Source organism: Seriola dumerili, unplaced genomic scaffold (assembly GCF_002260705.1).
Source record: "Seriola dumerili isolate Sdu_G_001 unplaced genomic scaffold, Sdu_1.0 BDQW01000262.1, whole genome shotgun sequence".
Taxonomy (NCBI): domain Eukaryota; kingdom Metazoa; phylum Chordata; class Actinopteri; order Carangiformes; family Carangidae; genus Seriola; species Seriola dumerili.
This window is the reverse complement of record NW_019174517.1, coordinates 122,448-143,513: the sequence shown is the minus strand read 5'-3', so window position 1 is coordinate 143,513 and position 21,066 is coordinate 122,448. Positions and strand designations below refer to the sequence as shown.

The window sequence follows — 21,066 nt, the reverse complement described above, 5'->3', positions numbered from 1 at the left end:
CAATAAAAATGTCATAGTATAGTAAGGCATAAAAAGGCATAAAAATGTCATAGTATAATGAGGCATAAAAAGTCATAAAACTGTCATAGTATAGTAAGGCGTAAAAAGTCATAAAAATATCATAGTATAGTAAGGCATAAAAAGTCATTAAAAAGTCATAGTATAATAAGGCTTAAAAAGTCAAAAAAACATCATAGTATAATAAGGCGTAAAAAGTCATAAAAACATCATAGTATAGTAAGGCATAAAAAGTCATTAAAAAGTCATAGTATAGTAAGGCATAAAAAGTCATTAAAACGTCATAGTTTAATAAGGCGTAAAAAGTCATAAAAACATTGTAGTTTAGTAAGGCGTAAATAGTCATAAAAACATTATAGTTTAGTAAGGCTAAAAAGTCATAAAAACGTCATAGTATAGTAAGGCTTAAAAAGGCATAAAAATGTCATTGTATAGGAAGCCATAAAAATTCAAAAAAACATCATAGTATAATGAGACATAAAAAGTCACAAAAAAGTCATAGTATAGTAAGGCATAAAAATGTCATAGTATAGTAAGGCGTAAAATGTCATAAAAACGTCTTAGCATAGTAAGGTAAAAAAGTCAGAAATACATCATAGTATAGTAAGGCATAAAAATTTCATAGTATAGTAAGGCATAAAAAGTCAAAAAAATATCATAGTATAGTAAGGCATAAAAAGTCAAAAAAATGTCATAGTATAGTAAGGCATAAAAACATCATAGTATTGCAAGGCGTAAAAAGTCAAAAAAAATGTCATAGTATAGTAAGGTATAAAAAGTCATGAAAACATAGTATAGTAAGGCATAAAAAGTCATCAGCACATCATAATATAATGAGACATAAAAAGTCATAAAAACATCATAGTATAGTAAGGCATAAAAAAGTATAAAAATGTCATAGTATAGTAAGTCATAAAAAGTCATAAAAATGTCATAGTATAGTAATGCATAAAAAGTCATTAAAAAGTCATAGTATAGTAAGGCATAAAAAGGCATAAAAATGTCATAGTATAGTAAGGCATAAAAAGTTATTTAAAAGTCATAGTATAGTAAGGCATAAAAATGTCATAGTATAGTAAGGCGTAAAATGTCATAAAAACGTCATAGTATAGTAAGGCATAAAAATTAAAAAAAATGTCATAGTATAGTAAGGTGTAAAAAGTCATAGAAACGTCAGAGTATAGTAAGGCATAAAAATGTCATCAGAACATCATAATATAGTAAGGCATAAAAAGTCATTAAAAAGTCATAGTATAGTAAGGCATAAAAAGTCATTAAAAAGTCATAGTATAGTAAGGCATAAAAAGTCATTAAAACGTCATAGTTTAATAAGGCGTAAAAAGTCATAAAAACATTGTAGTTTAGTAAGGCGTAAATAGTCATAAAAACATTATAGTTTAGTAAGGCTAAAAAGTCATAAAAACGTCATAGTATAGTAAGGCTTAAAAAGGCATAAAAATGTCATTGTATAGGAAGCCATAAAAATTCAAAAAAACATCATTGTATAATGAGACATAAAAAGTCACAAACAAGTCATAGTATAGTAAGGCATAAAAAGTTAAAAAAAAAAAAAAAAAACGTCATAGTATAGTAAGGCATAAAAATGTCATAGTATAGTAAGGCGTAAAATGTCATAAAAACGTCTTAGCATAGTAAGGTAAAAAAGTCAGAAATACATCATAGTATAGTAAGGCATAAAAAGTCAAAAAAACGTCATAGTATAGTAAGGCATAAAAATTTCATAGTATAGTAAGGCATAAAAAGTCAAAAAAATATCATAGTATAGTAAGGCATAAAAAGTCAAAAAAATGTCATAGTATAGTAAGGCATAAAAACATCATAGTATTGCAAGGCGTAAAAAGTCAAAAAAGAAAACATAGTATAGTAAGGCATAAAAAGTCATCAGCACATCATAATATAATGAGACATAAAAAGTCATAAAAACATCATAGTATAGTAAGGCATAAAAAAGCATAAAAATGTCATAGTATAGTAAGTCATAAAAAGTCATAAAAATGTCATAGTATAGTAAGGCATAAAAAGTTATTTAAAAGTCATAGTATAGTAAGGCATCAAAATATCATAGTATAGTAAGGCTTTAAAAGGAGTAAAAACGTCATAGTATAGTGAGACATAAAGAGTCACAAAAAGTCATAGTATAGTATGGCTAATAATATCATAGTATAGTAAGGCTTTAAAAGGCATAAAAACGTCATAGTATAGTAAGGCATAAAAACGTCATAGTATAGTAAGGCATAAAAACGTCATAGTATAGTAAGGCATAAAAATGTCATAGTATAGTAAGGCATAGAAAGTCATCAAAATGTCATAGTATAGTAAGGCTTTAAAAGGCATAAAAACGTCATAGTATAGTGAGACATAAAGAGTCACAAAAAGTCATAGTATAGTATGGCTAATAATATCATAGTATAGTAAGGCTTAAAAAGCCAGAAATACATCATAGTATAGTAAGGCACTAAAAGGCATAAAAAGTCATTAAAATGTCATTGTATAGTAAGGCACAAAAACCTCTCAAAAACGTCATATTAAAGTGATCTATAAAAAATATCATATTATAGTAAGCTAAAAAAACGTCATAGTACAATAAGTCATAAAAAGTAAAAAAAAATCATAGTATAGTAAGGCATAAAAAGTCATCAGCACGTCATAATATAGTGCCTTTTTATGTATAATATACATAAAAAGTCATAAAAAAGTCATAGTTTATTTAAGCGTAAAAAGTCATAAACACCTCATAGTATAGTAAGGCACAAAACTTCAAAATGTAGTAAGACCTAAAATCGATGTCATTGTATAACAAGGCATAAAAAGTCATAGTGCTATTTTCTGTTCAAAATGCTGTTTGGACTCCAGTGCAGATTCAGACACAGAAACAACCAGTAGTTTAGCAATAAAGGCTCTTTAATTACCACTGTTGAATTAGTATTGGAGAAAAAAAGTCATTAAAGGTCAGGCATAAAACGTAAAAAAAATTTCATAATTTTATATGACATTTTTATAAAAATGTCATATAATAGTAATTTACAAAAAGTCATAAAAACTTATTTTTAATTATATATATTATATATATAATATATATAATTAATTACCATATAAACCAGCAGTTAGACCAACACATTAGCAAGACATATATTTGTTCCAGGCAGCTACTGTAATCAAAATAAAGTTTATTTTCTTGAACATGGACATCGTTGACAGTGCAGTATCTACATTTCTTAATACGTAGATTCTATGGAAATGATACTTTGGATAAATAAAGCAGTATAAAAAGCATACCATTAAGCCATTATAACCTTCATATTATAGCACTTGTCACACAGCTTATCAGCCAGCATGAAAACTTGAAACAATTTTCTCTCAACTTGTCAACTGTTTTTTTTCATTTCTACCATTCATGACATAAAAAATGGAAAACCTTACTATCACATTGTTAAAAAAAAAAAAAAAATGCTTACATTATTTAACTCAGGTTACTCATTCATCATCTGTTAGTCACATCAATTAGGCCTATAAGTAATATAACTGGAGGCACGTCTATCTTAAATATAGCTTTAACATTTATATTTTCACTACCTCTTCCCTTCATTTCAAATATATCTGCAGGCCTCAGTGCTCAACAGCAGCAGTATTAGCACATCACAATGTAGATAACATACAGTATGCCGCATACATTCAGCGACACATCGACAACAAGATCCCAACTCACAACCATTTGTGCAAACATGCATATTGTACAAGAATGCAGTGGACAGGGCGGTCAGCAAACGTACGCATTTTTCTTATGAAATGCAGTTGACATAATTCAGCTTCTTATCTGAGCGGTGACAGGGACACCAAATTTGAGGAAGTAATAATAAAAAAAAAAATTAAACAAACCAACATGTCGACAGTGTTCTCAACACCCTGTGGTTAGAATCTGCATGAAACACCTACATGTGTGAGAAAGCGTGGAGAGTCAGTTAAATGATCATAGTTCACTTAACTGAATATCTCAGACAGTTCTCAATAAAAAAAAGACACACACTTTGAGTTTCACAAACGTCCGCTTAACTGCAGGACTGTTGTAATCGATTACATTTATCCTGATTTAGTTTGTGCAGCTGAGTTAAGAAAGGTTTACTGTTTGTGCCATACTGCAGTCACAGTCACTCACAGGCCCAGCTCACTACTGCCCTCCATCGGTCGGACACCCAACATGATCTCAGGTCAGATAAGAATAACACAAGCAAAAAGGTTTTTCTCAATAAATTGTGCAACAACCCAATAATTGATGCATGTGATTCATTTTTTCATCACATGGGAGTAAAAGTACTTGAAATAAAATGTAAAGTTTATAAAGACACAAGAAATCATTGCTTGATTAGCTGTTTGATCTGCTGCAAAAGCCTGAGAAGTCCTGCTTGAGGCGCGCTTCCCTTGCATGTTGCACATCCCTCTGCTGCTCTCGTTAGGTGGGAGGTGGGAGGTGGAAGTAGCCTGAGGCGTGTATGGCGCCGCCTTGAATCCAGGGGCTGAAAGTTTCGGAGGTGTAAGGCGGAGGTTCGTCCTTGCTTGTGTCCTCTCTGACATCGGGCTCGACGTCCAGCGTGGTATCTGGACACTGTTCGTGTTTCTCGGCGCTGTCGTCCCTGCGTGTGTTTGTGTTGGCATCGCTGTGAGATACGAGCTCCTGTGTGGACCTGGAGACGGTGCGGTTGGGTAGACACACGTAACCTTCTCCGTAAAAGGCAAAGTTCACAGGGGAAGGAGAGTCATCAGATATGTTTGGTTCTTCTTTCTGATTCTCTTCACGCTTGACGCCCACTGAATTGTTGCTGGACTCTGACACCTGTCAGAGAGACACAGTGCTGTTTAGTATCAAATGTAATGGCTGGAAATTAATTGATAATAATTATTTGATAGCAATAGCTGTCTAAATGTCATTTGCTAATTTATAAACTGCTGTGCAGTATGTGTTTGTTAAATATATGCAAGTGTCAAAACAACACATTGTGGTTTCATGGGGGTTGTGTTCTGAAGTATTTCTTAGACCTGAAGAAGTGACTTCCTCTGACTGCACCAGGCTAAGAAACAGTCAGTTGTTTTGACATGTCAGTGTTTTATTGGAGCTGGAGAATCACAGGCTCTTTGTATTTTTGTGTCTATATTGGACAGTAGATATTGAACATTCAGATTCAGTTAAATTCAGTGTTCAATGTCTTTTTGTGTTATTTTTTGATCAGTGTTGGGCACCTAGAAAACCTGGCTGTGTCAGTATCTGACCTGACAGAAGATGTATGGCCCGCTGAAGCTCAAGGAAGAAGTTTCAGAGCTGTTAACCTTCTCAGAAAGGATGAGCAAGTTGCCACTGCTCCAGAAGCTCTCGTTCGTCTCCACACTCTTTTTATCAGTGTCGGTGGCGGGCCACAGCGAGCTGCAGGGAGAGACAGATACAGAGTAACTCACCCCGTCATGCAGGTGGCACAAAATAGCGTATCCTGAATGAATCGGACTGCACATGTATTCCCTGTTGGAGGTGGAGCAGAGTTTTCAGATAGAAGGATGATTAACTGCTGTAATGTCTGGTGATGTGTTACCATGTAGATATGGTGTCGTAGTTGTGCTCTTTGCTGATGGACAGGTCCTCACTCTGCGTGAAGGTCTGACTGGTGGCGGACTGGATCACAGAAAATACACAATGACTCACGCGTCACATTTCAAACAGAATAACTCAGTGACTGATTAAAACAGGTTCAGTAAACTCAGTCTCACCTTGAGCTCAGACAGGATTTTGCTCTTGCCTGGAGACGGGACCGAGTCCACCCACACGATCACCCTCCTGTTTGTTCAAAATACACCATGGAAAGACAGAGTTTTATTTAACATGAAAAATGTGCACACACCTGTCACTAATAGGACTGTCACTGGCATGTGAGGAAAACATGCCGAGTGGATACCGAAGGAATATTTGTCCATCACGGTTGGAAAGCAACGAGAGGTATTGATGCTTAAACATTTTAAACTTTTTGGCGCTTAACTTGACAACGTTTTAGATGGACTATTTGTATTACGTATGTACTCTATTTATCTGACAGCTGCAGCAACATCTTAACAGTGTGTTCAGGCAATTTCAAGTTTGGGGAGTAACACGAATACAGTGCAAATACATGAGCGACGTACCTTCGACAAGCTGGAATGGTGCAGTAGAGTGTGAAGAAGACTGCGACCACAAACACACTGCTGAGAACATACACCAAGGTGGCGAGGGACCAGGTGGCTGTCAGAGAGCAGGAAGCAGAATAAATGATGATGATGATGATGATGATTTTTACCTCTGAATTAACTGGTCACTTCCTCTTGTGCATGTGGTACCTGCAGGCGTGTTCCAGTCCACAGGGTCAGTCCACTCGGACGGGATCCCCTCGTACGTGGAACCTTCTCCAGGGACGACCAGCGACCGGACTCTGACCTGGTAGCGCTGGGACGGGGCCACAGACATTCTCGGTAAGGTCACAGAATCCTTGGATACGTTCAGCAGGATGGAACATCCCTGATAATGTAATGCATATAAAAATCCATTAGATACTGTCTGCTCGTGTCTGTTCTAAAGGCAAGCTCCTATTACGTGAACTAAATGCAATATTTTAATAATAATATTACAATTAAATAAAAGTTCCTCACCTCTTCCTGTGTCTTGTAACAGCAGACCTGGTAATAAAGTTTCAGTGTTGAAGGTTTGCTCGGTTTAGTCCATTCTGCGATCGAGTTACAGTCTTTCTCCCTCACTCTCAGCAGCTGCGGCGGGTCGGGACGGACTGTGGACCGAGACATGCGTTTGTAGCGTAAATCAGATTATCAACACATGCACTACAGTGCTCCACACAGCTTCACCACAGAGGATAAAAGACGGCGAAGAGCGGGTCATTTCTGTTCCCACGTTCTCATCAAGAAACAACAAGATGATACTTTACATTTTTCCATGAACCCATTTAATGTTTTAAATCACTGATATGGTTAAACACTCATACTGTTCAGCAAGTCATGTTAAGTCATGTATAAATCTCTAGATGGCCAACATAGGGTCAGTCATAGTCAAAATTCATATGGATCTATTGGAAAGAGGAGAGACGGGTGAATGTATTTAGCATTTTATTAAAAAAAATACTTTGTTTTAATGTTTTTTATTATCCTGTGTCATGCTTCAACTGTTTTATTATTGTGACTATTCTGTGTTTATGCATATTATATTTATTCCAGGATTGAGTTTTTCTGTTTGTTTGTTTGTTTGTTTGTTTGTTTGTTTGTTTGTTTGTTTGTTTGTTTTTCTGTGAATTTTTTGGAGAGAATAAAACCAAACCGTCTTGTCTTGTCTTCTTGTGGGTAATAAACAGACAGAGGTGCAGTAGCAACATTCAAACACTAGGTGGGGACACACATCACGGCTCTTCTGTTCGCCTGAACAGCTGCTTTGTGTGGTTTTGATTTGGCAGAACATTTTATCTCCACTCCCTACTCTGCTCAGAGCAACAGCCCCCCCCCCCCCCCCCCCCCAGCATCCTTTCCCGCTCTTCCTCTCTTGTAATTGTTGTGACCTCTGTCTCGTGTCCACTCACTGTGTTTGTAGGTCCAAAAGCTCTTGGTATTGCGTGTTGGTAGAAGCTCCAGCAGCAAATGTGCAGGATGTGCGACCATCAGCGAGCAGCTGTACGTCAGCACCGTCCCGTTGGTCTCAGAACTGATGTTGGGCTTCTCGCAGCATCTCTCAGACCTGGAGGCAGCGATAAGGAGGAGGAGGAGAGGAACGGTCAGATAAAGGAATGAATGATAGCTGGACGGCTGCCCTCGTTTCAGCCCCAATCAGGTGGTTGTTGTGAGCGTCACACTCCACTTACGGTGCAGTCCGGTTCTGTCGACAGGCCAGCTGGTAGGCAATGAAGTGAGCCAGCTCTCTGCTCACCTCCCAACTGCACATCACCTCCTTCTCTCCTTCCAGCACACAATGCAAACTGGGAATCTGCCCAGTGTCTAGGGCCAGAGAGAAAAAGACAGCTATTAACAACAGCTGCAAAGCTCCAGACTTTTCTTCCATAAAAACGGACAGAGAGAGAAGATTAGAAATGTGAGGGAGGGAGATAAGGAGCAGGGTTTGTATCAGAAGCTCCCTACTTGTGCACAATGATCCAGTACATTAAATATGCCAGCTAAATGGTTTTTCAGAAATGTCAAAGTTGAAGCCACATTATGCACATGCGGGGAAATGAGCCACAATTTTGTTAAATGATTGCATGTAGGTTTTAAATTACGCTCATTTTCTTTTCTTTTTTCTTTTCTTTGACTCACCATCTTGGGTCGTCCAGGTCACCACAGGACTCCAGTCGCTCCACTGGCCCACGCTGGCCCGGGCCCTCACCCTGGCCTCGTACCTGTGACCCAGACGCAACGATTGCTTCTCTAGTTTCACACTGGTGTTTGTGACACCCAGGGTCTGCAGGGAGAGGGAAGACAGATGCAAACATTTCACTCAAGGTCAAAGAAATATTTTGGAACATGATTTTTTGTTTGGTTTGTTTCTGCTTCCTGTGCGTGGTAATACACAGAGCACACTGGATTAGCAACAAGCTAAAAGTCTGCAATACAAATACAAAACCTTCATTTGTTTTTAGCCACAAAATGTTAGCATGCTAAATTAAGATGGTGAACACAGTAAACTTCGCCCCTGTTACACCTGCTAATTTCAAAACAGCTGTTACACTGTTTGTATCTTGTAACTAAAGGAGATCATTTTTGCCTCTTTATCTGTTGTCACTACGAGATTAGCACCAAGGCTAACCGCTATCCACCTGCTATTGTTCTGTTATTCCCAATCTAAAAGTATGTCTCACATATCGATGCTTCATTTTATCACCAGACTGACACGAGTACACAAATTTGAATGAGAATGTGCCTCATGGGTTCAGAGCTTTCACTGGTTTTCCTGTCAGGGGAACTACAGTAGGTCTATATCAGATGTGATTAATGCACCGGAAACTGCTTTCATTATCACTGTTAAATATAATGTAACACAGAAAGCTGTTTAGACGTCAGAATGTGTTCAGGAACTACAATAGCACAAGTGCACATTAAAATGAATCTCTTAAAATCCCGTTTCAGCTTCTACTTTTGACATTTCATTTGAAGTAAAACATTTCAGAAACATTACACCGCCTAAACTTTCGGGATTCTGAAAAGCCTCTCCACAATTTCAAAAGTGATGAATAATAATGTGTCACTAGCAGCACATGTTTTTTTTAAACTCACACTCCAGTTGTCATGTCTCTCTGCTCTGTAGCTCAGCTGGTACATGAGGTGTCTGTTCAGGGCGGAGGAGGAGGGGTAGGGGCTGGACCAACTGAGCCGTCGGCCTCCATCACCTGCATCATGTGTGGACAGACCCAGCGGTGGGCGCGCTCTCACTGCACAACACACACACACAAAAACACGTACACTTGAGCAGCTGAAGTGACGACCCTCAAATCGTAAACAGCTGATGTTACTTCCTCATCAAAGGTTTTCATTTGTTCTCATTCATTTCTGTAATTATCACAGTCGTGACTGACAACTCACGCTGCTGAGAGAGAAGCCAGGGCTGGTGTGGGACGGATGAGCAGGCGGTCAGCGTCTCGTTCTTGAGGAAGAAGACGGTGTGTTTGATGGCAATGCCAAACACACCGGTGTTATATTTACACTGGACTGTCCTGTGCTCATCCTGGACTGGTGGACTGTACGGCACGCACAACTCACTGCGAGGACATGGACGAAAAGAAAACTTTGTTTGCAATATCACACATATATTCATCATCAAATTCATTCCCAAACATTTGTTGTTCCCTCTGGTTCTCTCTCGTCTTCTCCGCTTTAGTTTACCTGCCGTCTTCATCCGTGAACCAAAGCTGCAGTGGTGTGTTTCCGTGTTGCCTCCATTTGCAGTGGACGTGGGAATGGTAGTTGTTGTGGCACTCTAAAGACTGCAGCAACAGAGACCCTGGGGAGAGACGGAGAAATCTAGCTTGTAGCTGACTGGTCCGTGACTAAGTGAAAGTGCTGTTATTAGACAGGAAAGTCACATATTCAAAATCTTATTAGTAAAAGTAAAAATGCAGAACTATTAGGTGAAGGCTGCGTCTAAAGTAAAGGGCTTGTTGTGCATTATGCTTTCCCAGTGTTATATATTTACCTTAATGTGCAAACAGCATTTTTACTGTTACTTAACTTAAATCTAAATCCTATAAAAGTATTTCTGTCTATATGAACACGTGTGCAGAAAGAATCCTTCAACCTGTCTCTGATTTAAATCAACTTGTTTAAAACCGAAATGAGCTTCTGTAGCTTCAAACATGGAGGAATACGTCAGGTCGTAATTTGAAGTAGAAACAGGTTAAAATTTTCCTACAAGGAGCTTTATAAAGACGGAGTTTAAAACTTTAAAAAAGAAAAAACCTTGTTGTGAAGCACATTTTAAAGATGACAGTGTGTTTTGTATGAGAAACTGTTGACGCATGAACTGAGAAGACGTCACCCTGTGTTCTGCTGAGGACGATGGGGAGACAGCGCGTCTTGGTTTTGAAGTCAGGGAGCTTTTTCACACCGCTATCTTTCCTAACCTGACCTCATCACCTAAACCTGACCACAGCCAGGACTCTGCAAACCTCGGCCTTTTGTGTGTGACGCCGAGTACTTCAAGCTGTACTATGTAAAGTACTCGTGCACTTATATGTATTTTGATTTGTGCCTCCTGCATCTTAAAACATCCAGATTTAGCCGAGTTACAAGTTGAAATATTCAATCCTGAAAGGCTTGTGGAGGCTTTAACTGTGCCAGGTGAATACGAAGACTTACCGTTCTGTGTGCCGTTGCTCTCAGGGACGATACAACGATCCGGACCAGAGGAAAGAGCCAGAGGAGGGAGCGTCGACCAGAGAACGACCCAGAGGAGAGGCATCATTCCTGAGGGCTGCCAGCCCCGTTTGGTTTTCTCTGACGTGGTATCAGGACACAACCTGAACTGTGTGTATTCATATCATCAAGCAGTCTGTAGAGGTGATATATAGAGACAGTAAGAGAGAGAGAGAGAGAGTGAGAGAGAGAGAGAGAGAGAGAGAAAAGAGTTCATTTACTAGAAATAATGAAGAAATGAGTCATGACAGCACAGCCAGCAGTCACTTCTGCTTTGAGTGTCGGCTTGTGGGATGTCACCACACATCCGCCTGCTTCTTATCTCTCCCTCTCACATGTCATTGGGTCTGATAAAAAACACACACGCACACACACATGCACATGCACACACACACACACACACACACACACACACACACACACACTACTGATGATACAGATCGGTGGTTTCATGTCTGTTTAAATATAACTAAAAAGCACAAAGTGTACTCGTCCAAAGTGGCAGCGTTTTTAAGAAAAGGTTTTATTACCTCTGCTGAAGAGGTTTTGTTTTGTCGTTTGTCTGTTTATTTGTCAAAAGGATTATAATAAAAAATACTGAACTGATTTGCTCCGAACTACAGTTATAAAGGCCTTGATGTGTTAGCGGCTGCAGAGAGAGTGAGGTCAGAGGTCAGACTGGACACTGCAGCAGTAGATACGGCACCGGGATCATCGTCACCGCCACACAGTGTCATACTGCTAAATAAACTCAGATGAGCATCCTGTTGTCTCCCGCCCACTGTCTGTTCTGTGTGACTGGACTGACTGGGAGCTGCACCATTTTCAACTTCTTTTTCTCTGCAGCTTTTCAGCCACAGTTTTTTATTTATTTATTCATTTTTGTACAAATTTTTGTCTTAGTTGATCATGTAGGATGAAAACACGTCAGCGTCGGTCCACTCCTGGCTGATGTGTGACGTTGATGTTGGATAAAAGCCATAACGTACCTGCAGTAATAGTCAGAGTTTATTAGAACCTAGAACATCTGTTTATAAAACTGTTGTGTTTACGACCCAGCCACCGACACTCGAGCCCAACAACCAGGTGGAGCGCCGGGCTTCCTGTGCTTCCTGACCAGGTCAATTTAGCCAAAATTTCATGGGCTTCAAAAGGATTTTATCATGAAATCTTTTACCTGAGAGTGTTGGACTCTTTTAAAAAACAATTTCTGCACTAAAATGAAATGCAGATTCCACTTTCATCAGGTTATTTAGGTCTCATTTTTGTTTATTTTGTTATTTCATACTTCCTTTTTCTTTTGAAGCGTGTTTTTATCTGCAATCAAACTTATCCTTCAATCAGCCACATATGTAACACCAATGTGTCATTTCTGAATCGAAATACATCCTGCATCTGAAAATTCATTTTAAATAAATGTGCGGCATGATTCATTCTTTATTATTTTTTCCTAAATTAATGAAAAAAGCATCATTTTTCAAAGGTAATTTACATAATCACATATTTAATATAATAAATAATGTAGATCTCTGTAGACTAATTCAAATAACTTGATTTTAAGATCATTTTGTGGCTGAAACAAACTTGTTTAAAAAGGAGAAAATATAACATTTCAGAAACAGTAGAACAGTCAGACGGGGGGGATTTTAGGGATCGATCAGGCATAACAGACTCTACTCGTGTCTTTTTAGATGCTGTTTACAGTAGTAGGTTTGGGGAAAACCCCCCCAGGAGGATGTGGGAATTCAACATCAAATCTGAAACCAAATAACCTTCACAACCTGTTATTGTCTGTGCTGCAGCAGGTCGTCACACAGCAGAGCTCAGCAGCGGCTTTGACAGTGATGCTGACACAAAACCATCAGCCGCATAAAAATCAAAGACAAAATGGAGTTTCACCCAAATACGAGCGTAGACGTGGAAAAGTTGCACGTGTCGGCAAGTGGCAGTGAAGTGGCAGTGAGCACAAAACATCCGAGAAGACAAGAAGAAATGTCTCCTTTACAAAGAAGCTTTTGGATGGCATGAAGTCCAAATCATCGTGTGTGTGTGTGTGTGTGTGTGTGTGTGTGTGTGTGTGTGTGTGTGTGTGTGTCACTTTCTTTCAAAATTCTTCTGCAATTCAAGTTATATCTGAGTCACAGGATGTGACGGGGAGGACATCACATCATTCATCCACTATCGCATTTCAACATCAGCTCTGAGGAAAACCTCTCTATGGTGGCATTGCAGGTCAAGATTGCAGAACACACAACATCACTGCAGAACACACAACGTCACTGTAGAACACACAACGTCACTGCAGAACACACAACGTCACTGCAGAACACACAACGTCACTGCAGAACACACAACGTCACTGCAGAACACACAACGTCACTGCAGAACACACAACGTCACTGCAGAACACACAACGTCACTGCAGAACACACAACGTCACTGCAGAACACACAACGTCACTGCAGAACACACAACGTCACTGCAGAACACACAACGTCACTGCAGAACACACAACGTCACTGCAGAACACACAACGTCACTGCAGAACACACAACGTCACTGCAGAACACACAACGTCACCGTAGAACACACAACGTCACTGCAGAACACACGTCAATTGACAAAACGTGGATCTGTTCTGACGCTCAGAGCCACTGCACCGACCAGCGAGTCCGGCTCTCTTTGACTTAATGTTTTCAGATGAACTAATGTGTCTTGGAATCGTAAAGACAAATTCCAGCTGAACATAAATATCACTAAACATGAGCTCTGTCTTACTGTGATATCTACAACATGCTCACAGCTTCAAGCTCATGAACACAAAGTTTATTTAAAGAGTATAAATCTCAGCAACATGACGCGACCTTTTCACCCCATCGGAGCCCTCCACCAGATCAAATCTCCCACTCACCTGCCGTAGATGATGAAGACTGCTTTTCCTTCGTCTGTCCGTCTGTCACCATCGCTTCCTTCTTGTCAACCAGCTCCTCATGAACACTGTCGAGAACTCTGTGGGAGTTTCCTCTGTGATGAGCTCAGTTTCCCCTTTCTGTCCACACTGACATTTGGGCGTCTTTTTTCTTTTTTTTTTTTTGCTTTATTGCACGATCAGCTGTTTTTTTTTTTTTTTTCTTTTCTTTTGCAGAATCCAAACTGCTTCATCTCTTCACACTAAAAGTCAGTGTGGAGGACGCAGATAGCAAAAGACAGATGCAGTGACATGTTCTGGAGTCATGTCGAAGCCTGGAAAAGACAAACAGTGCCGCAGAATAGCAGCTTTGTTGCTGGGAAAGTACACGGTGACTATTTTGATATTGAACTATTTCAAAAAGTGAAAAAAGAAAACAGGAATTACAAAGGCTTTATAGAAAGTTGTAACAGTGAATATGAAACATAGTTCTGATAATCAGTTTGATTTAAACTGTTCCAGCCTGTAACACCATGAGCTTTTTACTTTAACTTTTCCTGCTGAAATGCAATAAATCAAACCAACTCTCCCCTCTGGCCCCAACAGAGGATATATCTTTTGGTTTCATGATTTGCCGGCTACATACAAGTATCAGCGGTTAATCAACCGCATGCCGGGAGATAAGAGTACAGTTGCACATTTCCTTTGTGTAGCTCTGCCACATGCAGCCTGAAACCCCTACTCAGATATTACAGATATAATCATGACGTACTCATTTCCATATTTTATTGTTCATAGCCACGTTCCCTTAAACTGTCTCACTTTAACTGCCACTTCAGAGACTTTTTACCTTTTCCTGCAAGTGACGCCTTTGAACGCCCCGCAGAGGTGCCTGACCTCTCTCTCTCTCTCTCTCTCTCTCTCTCTTTGCTGTCAATCAGAAGTGGGTGGAAATGAACTTTTCATTCAGTCACAAGCTGCTGCTTTCCATTACTGTTGAGGGGGCACAGTTTCACAACTGTGAGGCAGTGAAATGTTCAATTTCTGCAGCTATAGATTAGATTAGATTAAAATTAAATTAAATTTAGATTAGATTAGATTAGATTAGATTAGTTTAGATTAGATTAGATTAGATTAGATTAGATTAGATTAGATTTATATTAGTTTAGATTAGATAAAATTAGATTAGATTTAGATTAAGGTTTAGATGTAGATTTAGATTAGATTAGATAGTTGTCATTGAATTGTAAGTATGACTCAGCTGTTGGTGAGTGATGTTGAATTTGAGGTGAAGGTGCTGATTCCCGTGTCTCCCCCACTCTCTTGTTCTGACTCCGACAGACATGCTGGTTTTGACTCTTTCTGGTTTCTTGTTCAGAGAAAGCAGTGAAGTTATGAGACACAGTGAAGAAGCATTGTTAGACAGATATTACAAATAAAGTCTGCGCAGCTGGTCAACTTTTAAAATCACATATACGTAACAGAAATCTATGTTTCAAGCACAAGTAATCGCATTTACATAATTGAAAATTTGGCTTTTACCAAGTTTCCACTTTCCCTTTAATATAAAGAAACAGAACTGTGAGTCTGACTTCACCCTGACTCACACAGGATTTTCAGATCTCCCTCTGCAGAGGCGTTAATAGTCGTATAGAGAGTGAACACGCTCGCCGAGGCTCGGTGTCCCGCTCGAGGACATGTGGCGCTCTTCCACTGCCACATGCAATTTAATCCATCCACGCCAGAGTTACACTGTGTCGTTTCGGTGAGACGTTAAAGTCTTCACGCTCCCTGACAAGTCCGGCCGTTTACTCATCTGGGATGGCGAGTCACATCGAAGTTCCGACGGCGGTCTCAGCCTGATGCTTTTGAGTCATGAGAAAGACAATAAGAAAAAAAAGACAGTAAAATCCACCTGACAAAGGGAGAGCAAGATGAAAAATGTAAAGGACATTTTAAGGCCATTTAGGAAAAGGCTGAAAATCACATGCACAGCAACAGATGTTTTGACTGAGAAAAGAAATCTGAGTTTAAAGATCAAGAAAACAGAAAATAAAGCTGGTTAATCTTATCTGCTCGTTAGTTTAATGTTTATTGACTCCGAATCGAAAGGCCAGCTTGTATCAGGCCTGCTTCATTATTCACACAACTCGTCATTCAGACCACTCAGATGACCCTTTGACCTACTGCTGGAGGATAATTTTTAACACCTCAGTGTGAGCAAAGTTAATAGTGGAGGCAGACGCAGACTGACTTCCTACTCTGATGTGTGATTTCAAGACGAATGGCTGTTGCCTGTCTGACACGTCACCCTGTAGGACACATGAGAATAAAAACAAGAAACAGTCAGAAGCAAAACATTTAGTGAACAGAACAGATTCTCCTCTGCCACAGGCACAACAGGTTTGACCCTCGTTTCTCGCTGTAGTCTGAACAGACGAACACACATTCAACCACCGGCATCCGTTGCTACTAAATCGTCAGTATTAGCAATTCACATGGGTTTGGCCTGGGTCCTGAGAAGTCGAGGAGAGACTAAAATAGAATCTGTCTCTAGAGACTTAAAGAAGAAGAAGAAGAAGAAAAGAAAAAGTCCCTCTGGTTCTCAGAAACAATAAGGAACTCGCGGTGAACTTGCTGATATCTACATATATGCTGAGTTTTGTATGTGCCAAGAACAAGGAGGGTGCATGAGCTCATGAGTCTGTGTTCTCTTTGTTTTTACAGAGGAAAGAAAGCCACACAAATCATCTGTGTGCAGCTCAAATTATAGAACCTGAGCTCAGAAACTGTAACTTCAGTTTGGCTCATAAAAACATGTTAAAAATATGTGACGCCTCGGGTCCTTCAGAGGTCACATGACAGCGATAATATAACAGTACAATTACTGAACATTAGATTAATGCCATTTTGAATTTATCCACAAAGCAGCTCAGCGATACCATTTCAACATCAACTGTGCCACCTAGTGATCACACACTGCAACTTCTGCCTGATGAATCTGATGAATGAGGGGGTATAAAACAATAAAGGGGGTAATAAGGGGTGTAACACGGTTGCACATCGGTTTTCTGTTTGAATGAATCTCTGTTTTTACAACAACACAATAACACAGCGCATTAGCTGCATGTGACAAACACTTAAAACATATTTCAACAGTCCAGGAAAACAGATTCTTATTAACCTGACGTCTCTTCTTTATATATGTTTGTGCAGCTTGTGGCCGCGTGTAAATCCACCCTCAAAACTAAATGATCTCACAGGAGATCGATTGCTGCGAGCTGCACGGCCCCCCCCCCCGACGATAACGACGGAGCAAATGGGCAGAAATCATGTGCTAAGAGTCAGTCAGTGTGTTTACATGCGTAGTAACAGGAGTAGTGGTTTACTGTATACATGGCTGAGTGAGAACCAGCAGGAAACTTTCATTTCCTTTTCACCACTCACAGCTACACCACACATCCTGTTCAGCATCGCAGGAAAATGTACGTCACACTGGAGCCGGTTTTAGTAGAATATTTAATTTTTTTTTTTGTTTGAAACTGCGTTTTACAACATGTTGGGAGAAATCTGATGCTTGTCAGACTGAGGTAATCATTTCTGCACTGCTTCTCAATCTCAGTGAATAATTTTGAATTCTCTTTCTGGAAGGGTTGAGCGCTCCTCTGCTGCTCTGCCAGAGTGTGACTCCCACTGATAAGAATGATGCCCCCCCCCCACCCCCACCCCTGGATTTACAGTTGTAATTACAGGTTTTAGTTTGATTTTTCAAGAGACAAATCGTCCCTTTATTTTTATTTTTTTATTTTGCCATTTCCGGACACGTACGCACACATCGACACAACAGACGTTCATTCATGACGACACACTGATCTCACAGCAGCAGTTTGACTTTCACAGCAAACATGAAATCTTTGTTTTATTTCTCAGGTTTAATGAAACGAAGCTTCTTGACAGGAAAAAAAAAAAAAATAGCTCAGTTAAAACAATAAGATTCAAATTAAAAAAACAAAAATTTACTGCCAAATCAGTGTTAATGGTATTTATACACAGCGTGATCCAAATGATTGGAGCAATCTGTTGTTGTTGACTGATAGTGCTGCTTTCACCAGTGCACGGCCATCAGCCTGCTGGTGTAAAATGAAATGCTCATTGAGGCTAATGAGAATGTAATGTAAATTAATGAGATCAATAGTGAATGTGTGTGAGAGACAGAGGGGGGGGGGGGGGAGGCAGAGAGTCGATTACTGGACTCTTTATTGAGAGAGGCCTTCTTGTCCAAAGAGAATACATTATAGTAATTATAAAGTAGTTGTGGTTTAATCTGGCCAGAGTGGTGTGTGCTGATAAACAGCCTGAGGAGACACGTCCGTCTCTCTTTATCCTGTCTCACACACACACACACACACACACGCACACACGCACACACACACACACACTTGATGTTGCTGCCGTCACAGCACAGTAACTTAACCCATTACTGCCCGTTTCCCAGTATCACTTGAGAACAATAAAATTGAAAGTAAGACTTAAAGAAAAATCACATTGTAATTTATGCCAGTGTGAGCGGTGGTGCATTCAGGCACCGAAGGGAACACAAGCATGAAAAAAAACAAAAAAAAAACCCTCTCATTTAACTTTGTGTTGAACATCACGGGAGCAGCGGCGGTACAGTCAGTCACCGCCCTGACTCAGTTTCTCCTCCGGATAAGAAAAGTCGAGATGTTCAAGCAGAGATTTCTTTTTGGTGGTGGTGGGGGTGGGTGGGGGGTTTACTTCAGAGTGTGCAGTGCACTCACGTCCTCTTTTTACTTCCAGCTGTGGAGCCTGTGTGCAGGACGGGTCTGGGATGTTGAAGCTGCAGCTCTGGAGTCAACGGAAACGCAGCAGCTTGTAAGACAAAATCCCTCAAAGCTGGAGCTGCGCCCGACTCTCTCTCGCTCTCTCTCTCTCTCTCCAGCTGTCCATTTATTTTACAAACACAAAATCCATGTACACACAGATGTACAATACACACACACTCCAAAGGGTGATTTGCCTGAGTGTCTCACAGGGGTGAATCCCATGGTGCAGCACATTACAGTAATGTGTGGAAAACAACACATTACAAACCAGCCTTGGGGGGAAGTTTAGCCTCTTTTTTTTCCCCCAGCTCCGTATGGTTGATTTTTTTTTTAACGATAAAGGATTGCCACTGTCAGTAATGTGTTTAAAGAGCTGAGTAATGCCTTTTTCTTTTTTCCGAGAGGGAGACAAGAGGACCCAGGATTAAGCTCTGCATTGGCAAGCGCTCTGCTGACGTCCTTGAGCAAATGAATCCTCACCTTGACAAAAATAATTTCCTCGTCAGCTCCAGAGTACTGCAGCTGACCCAAACCTCTGACACTGAATACAGAAATAGATTTTCAGCTGCATCACATCTGTATTATCACGGGCCCTTCCATGGCCCTCAGGTCCAACATGGAGGAATAGAATGAACTGTAATTTGAGATCAGAGCCTTTTTTCAAAACCATGTCCAGAGGGGATTTTACCATGCTGCACTTTTTCAGTGCACTCCAGGGAGGGATTCATTTACCTGCAAAGGCAAACAGCCACAGACGGTGGCACGCACATCTGTATCAATATAAAATATATGAAGAGAAAATGCACAAGTTTAAAACTGCACACAACTCAGCAATTTACAGGATTTTGTTTCTTTTTAAACCACAGTGTGATCGGAGGTGGAAGACTGAGTCTGCCTGAGACACAGCCTCTGTTCGCCTCCGCCCAGTGACTGTTAACATTTCAAGACTACAAAGAGACACAAGATGACTGCAAAGAGACACAAGATGACTGCAAAGAGACACAAAACAACTACAAAGAGACAGAAGACAATTACAAAGAGACACAAGACGACTACAAAGAAAAAGGCTACTGACACAAAATGATGACGAGAGACACCGGAAGACTAAAAAACTAAAAAGACACAAAGACAAACAAAATGACAAACGCAAAACAACTAAAAGACACGACCACAAAGACAGAAAAAGATCAGAGAGACAAAACATCTACAAAAAGATGAAAAATGCCGACACAGCCAGAAGGACTGTGGCACTGAAGACGGACCAAACTGCCTCCGTTCGTTTGTGTTTGTGTTGATTCATCTTTATTGAAATGAGGTGACATTTCTGATCATATAAGAAGAGAATATTCTGCATTCATCTCCACCGTCACACAAACTAGCAGCAGCAAATATTATACTTCAACTCTCAGACCAAATTCTATCTTCCTAAAGGAGTTACAGCATCTTTCAAGTGACTGCAGACGGCAGAGCCGGCAGTAAATTACCGAAGGGCTCGCAGAGATAAGATTGCTCTCCCCGGGACGGCGGCACACATCGGTCATCTTTGGTGCCGTGAGCTACGAGCTGCATCCCTCACTAGACTCTGGTGCAGAGCCACCAGCAGATGTTATCTAATAAAGGGTTAAGTTAGGTTCAAAGTGTGGGTAAGAGAAAGTATCTGTAATAATGATGCTGCTTATGCAAAATCATTATGGTGGTAAAAGGTCAAAGGTCAAAGTTCGAGGTCTCCGTGACTTCACAAAACGCATTTTTGGCCTTGTGAACGCAATATCTCCGTAACAGCTTGAGGGAAGCGCTTCAAGTTTGGTGAATATGTTCATCTAGACTCAAGGACAAACTGATTAGAATTTGGTGGCTAAAGGTCAAAGTTCAAAGGTCAAAGTCACGGTGACCTCATAAAACGAGGTTTTGGCCTTGTGAACGCGATTACTCAGTAACGCCTTGAAGGAACTTCGTCACATTCGGCACAAACGTTCACTTGAACTCAAGGACGAACTGATTTGATTTTGGTAGGTAAAGGTCAAAGGTCAAGGTCACGGTGACATTAGAAAACACTTTTTTTTAGCCATTACTCAAGACTTCACACAGGAATTATCACAAAACAAATGGTTGATATTTTATCCGACTCCGACTTTTATCCGAAACAGGGATGTAACCTGGAACTAGTCTGAGCGGCGGAGGGATACGACCACGAGGAGGTGATTCTAGTTCCTATATTTGCTGTATTTCTTAATTTGGAGCAAACAAGGCGACACAAAGAGACACAAAATACCAGAGAGAGAGACTCAAACAAACACAAAGAGAAGCACTATGGTTACAAAGGACGCAGCCATCTTTTTCAGTCTCTTTCAGTCTGGGTGTCTT

General features: G+C 40.0%; 1 protein-coding gene across 2 annotated transcripts; it reads right to left on the bottom strand.

Annotated features, from left to right (window-relative positions):
- Positions 1 to 3,537: 3,537 nt before the first annotated feature.
- On the bottom strand, positions 3,538 to 13,943 carry csf2rb (colony stimulating factor 2 receptor beta common subunit). 2 transcript variants are annotated; one of them, XM_022757034.1, is made up of 15 exons: positions 13,862 to 13,943; positions 10,894 to 11,086; positions 9,922 to 10,039; positions 9,622 to 9,797; positions 9,316 to 9,470; positions 8,359 to 8,503; positions 7,911 to 8,043; positions 7,632 to 7,786; positions 6,700 to 6,833; positions 6,391 to 6,568; positions 6,199 to 6,295; positions 5,791 to 5,857; positions 5,616 to 5,695; positions 5,302 to 5,452; positions 3,538 to 4,867 (listed from the first exon to the last, which is right to left on the bottom strand). In XM_022757034.1, the coding sequence occupies exons 2-15, from the start codon at positions 10,997 to 10,999 to the stop codon at positions 4,487 to 4,489; spliced, it is 2,076 nt and encodes a 691-aa protein (XP_022612755.1). In that variant the 5' UTR covers positions 11,000 to 11,086; positions 13,862 to 13,943; the 3' UTR covers positions 3,538 to 4,486. The 2 variants fall into 2 exon arrangements, with proteins under 2 accessions (XP_022612755.1, XP_022612756.1); XM_022757035.1 differs by having other exon boundaries at positions 5,359 to 5,452.
- Between the last annotated feature and the right edge of the window lie 7,123 nt (positions 13,944 to 21,066).

Bases quoted from the DNA above. Each gene is read 5' to 3' on its own strand.
- csf2rb (XM_022757034.1), bottom strand. From the start codon at position 10,999: ATGATGCCTCTCCTCTGGGTCGTTCTCTGGTCGACGCTCCCTCCTCTG. The intron at 9,471-9,621 runs GTGAGTTGTCAG...TGTGTTGTGCAG, and splicing joins CTGGCTTCTCTCTCAGCAGC to TGAGAGCGCGCCCACCGCTG. The intron at 6,834-7,631 runs GTGAGTGGACAC...CTCGGTCCACAG, and splicing joins CTTTTGGACCTACAAACACA to TCCGTCCCGACCCGCCGCAG.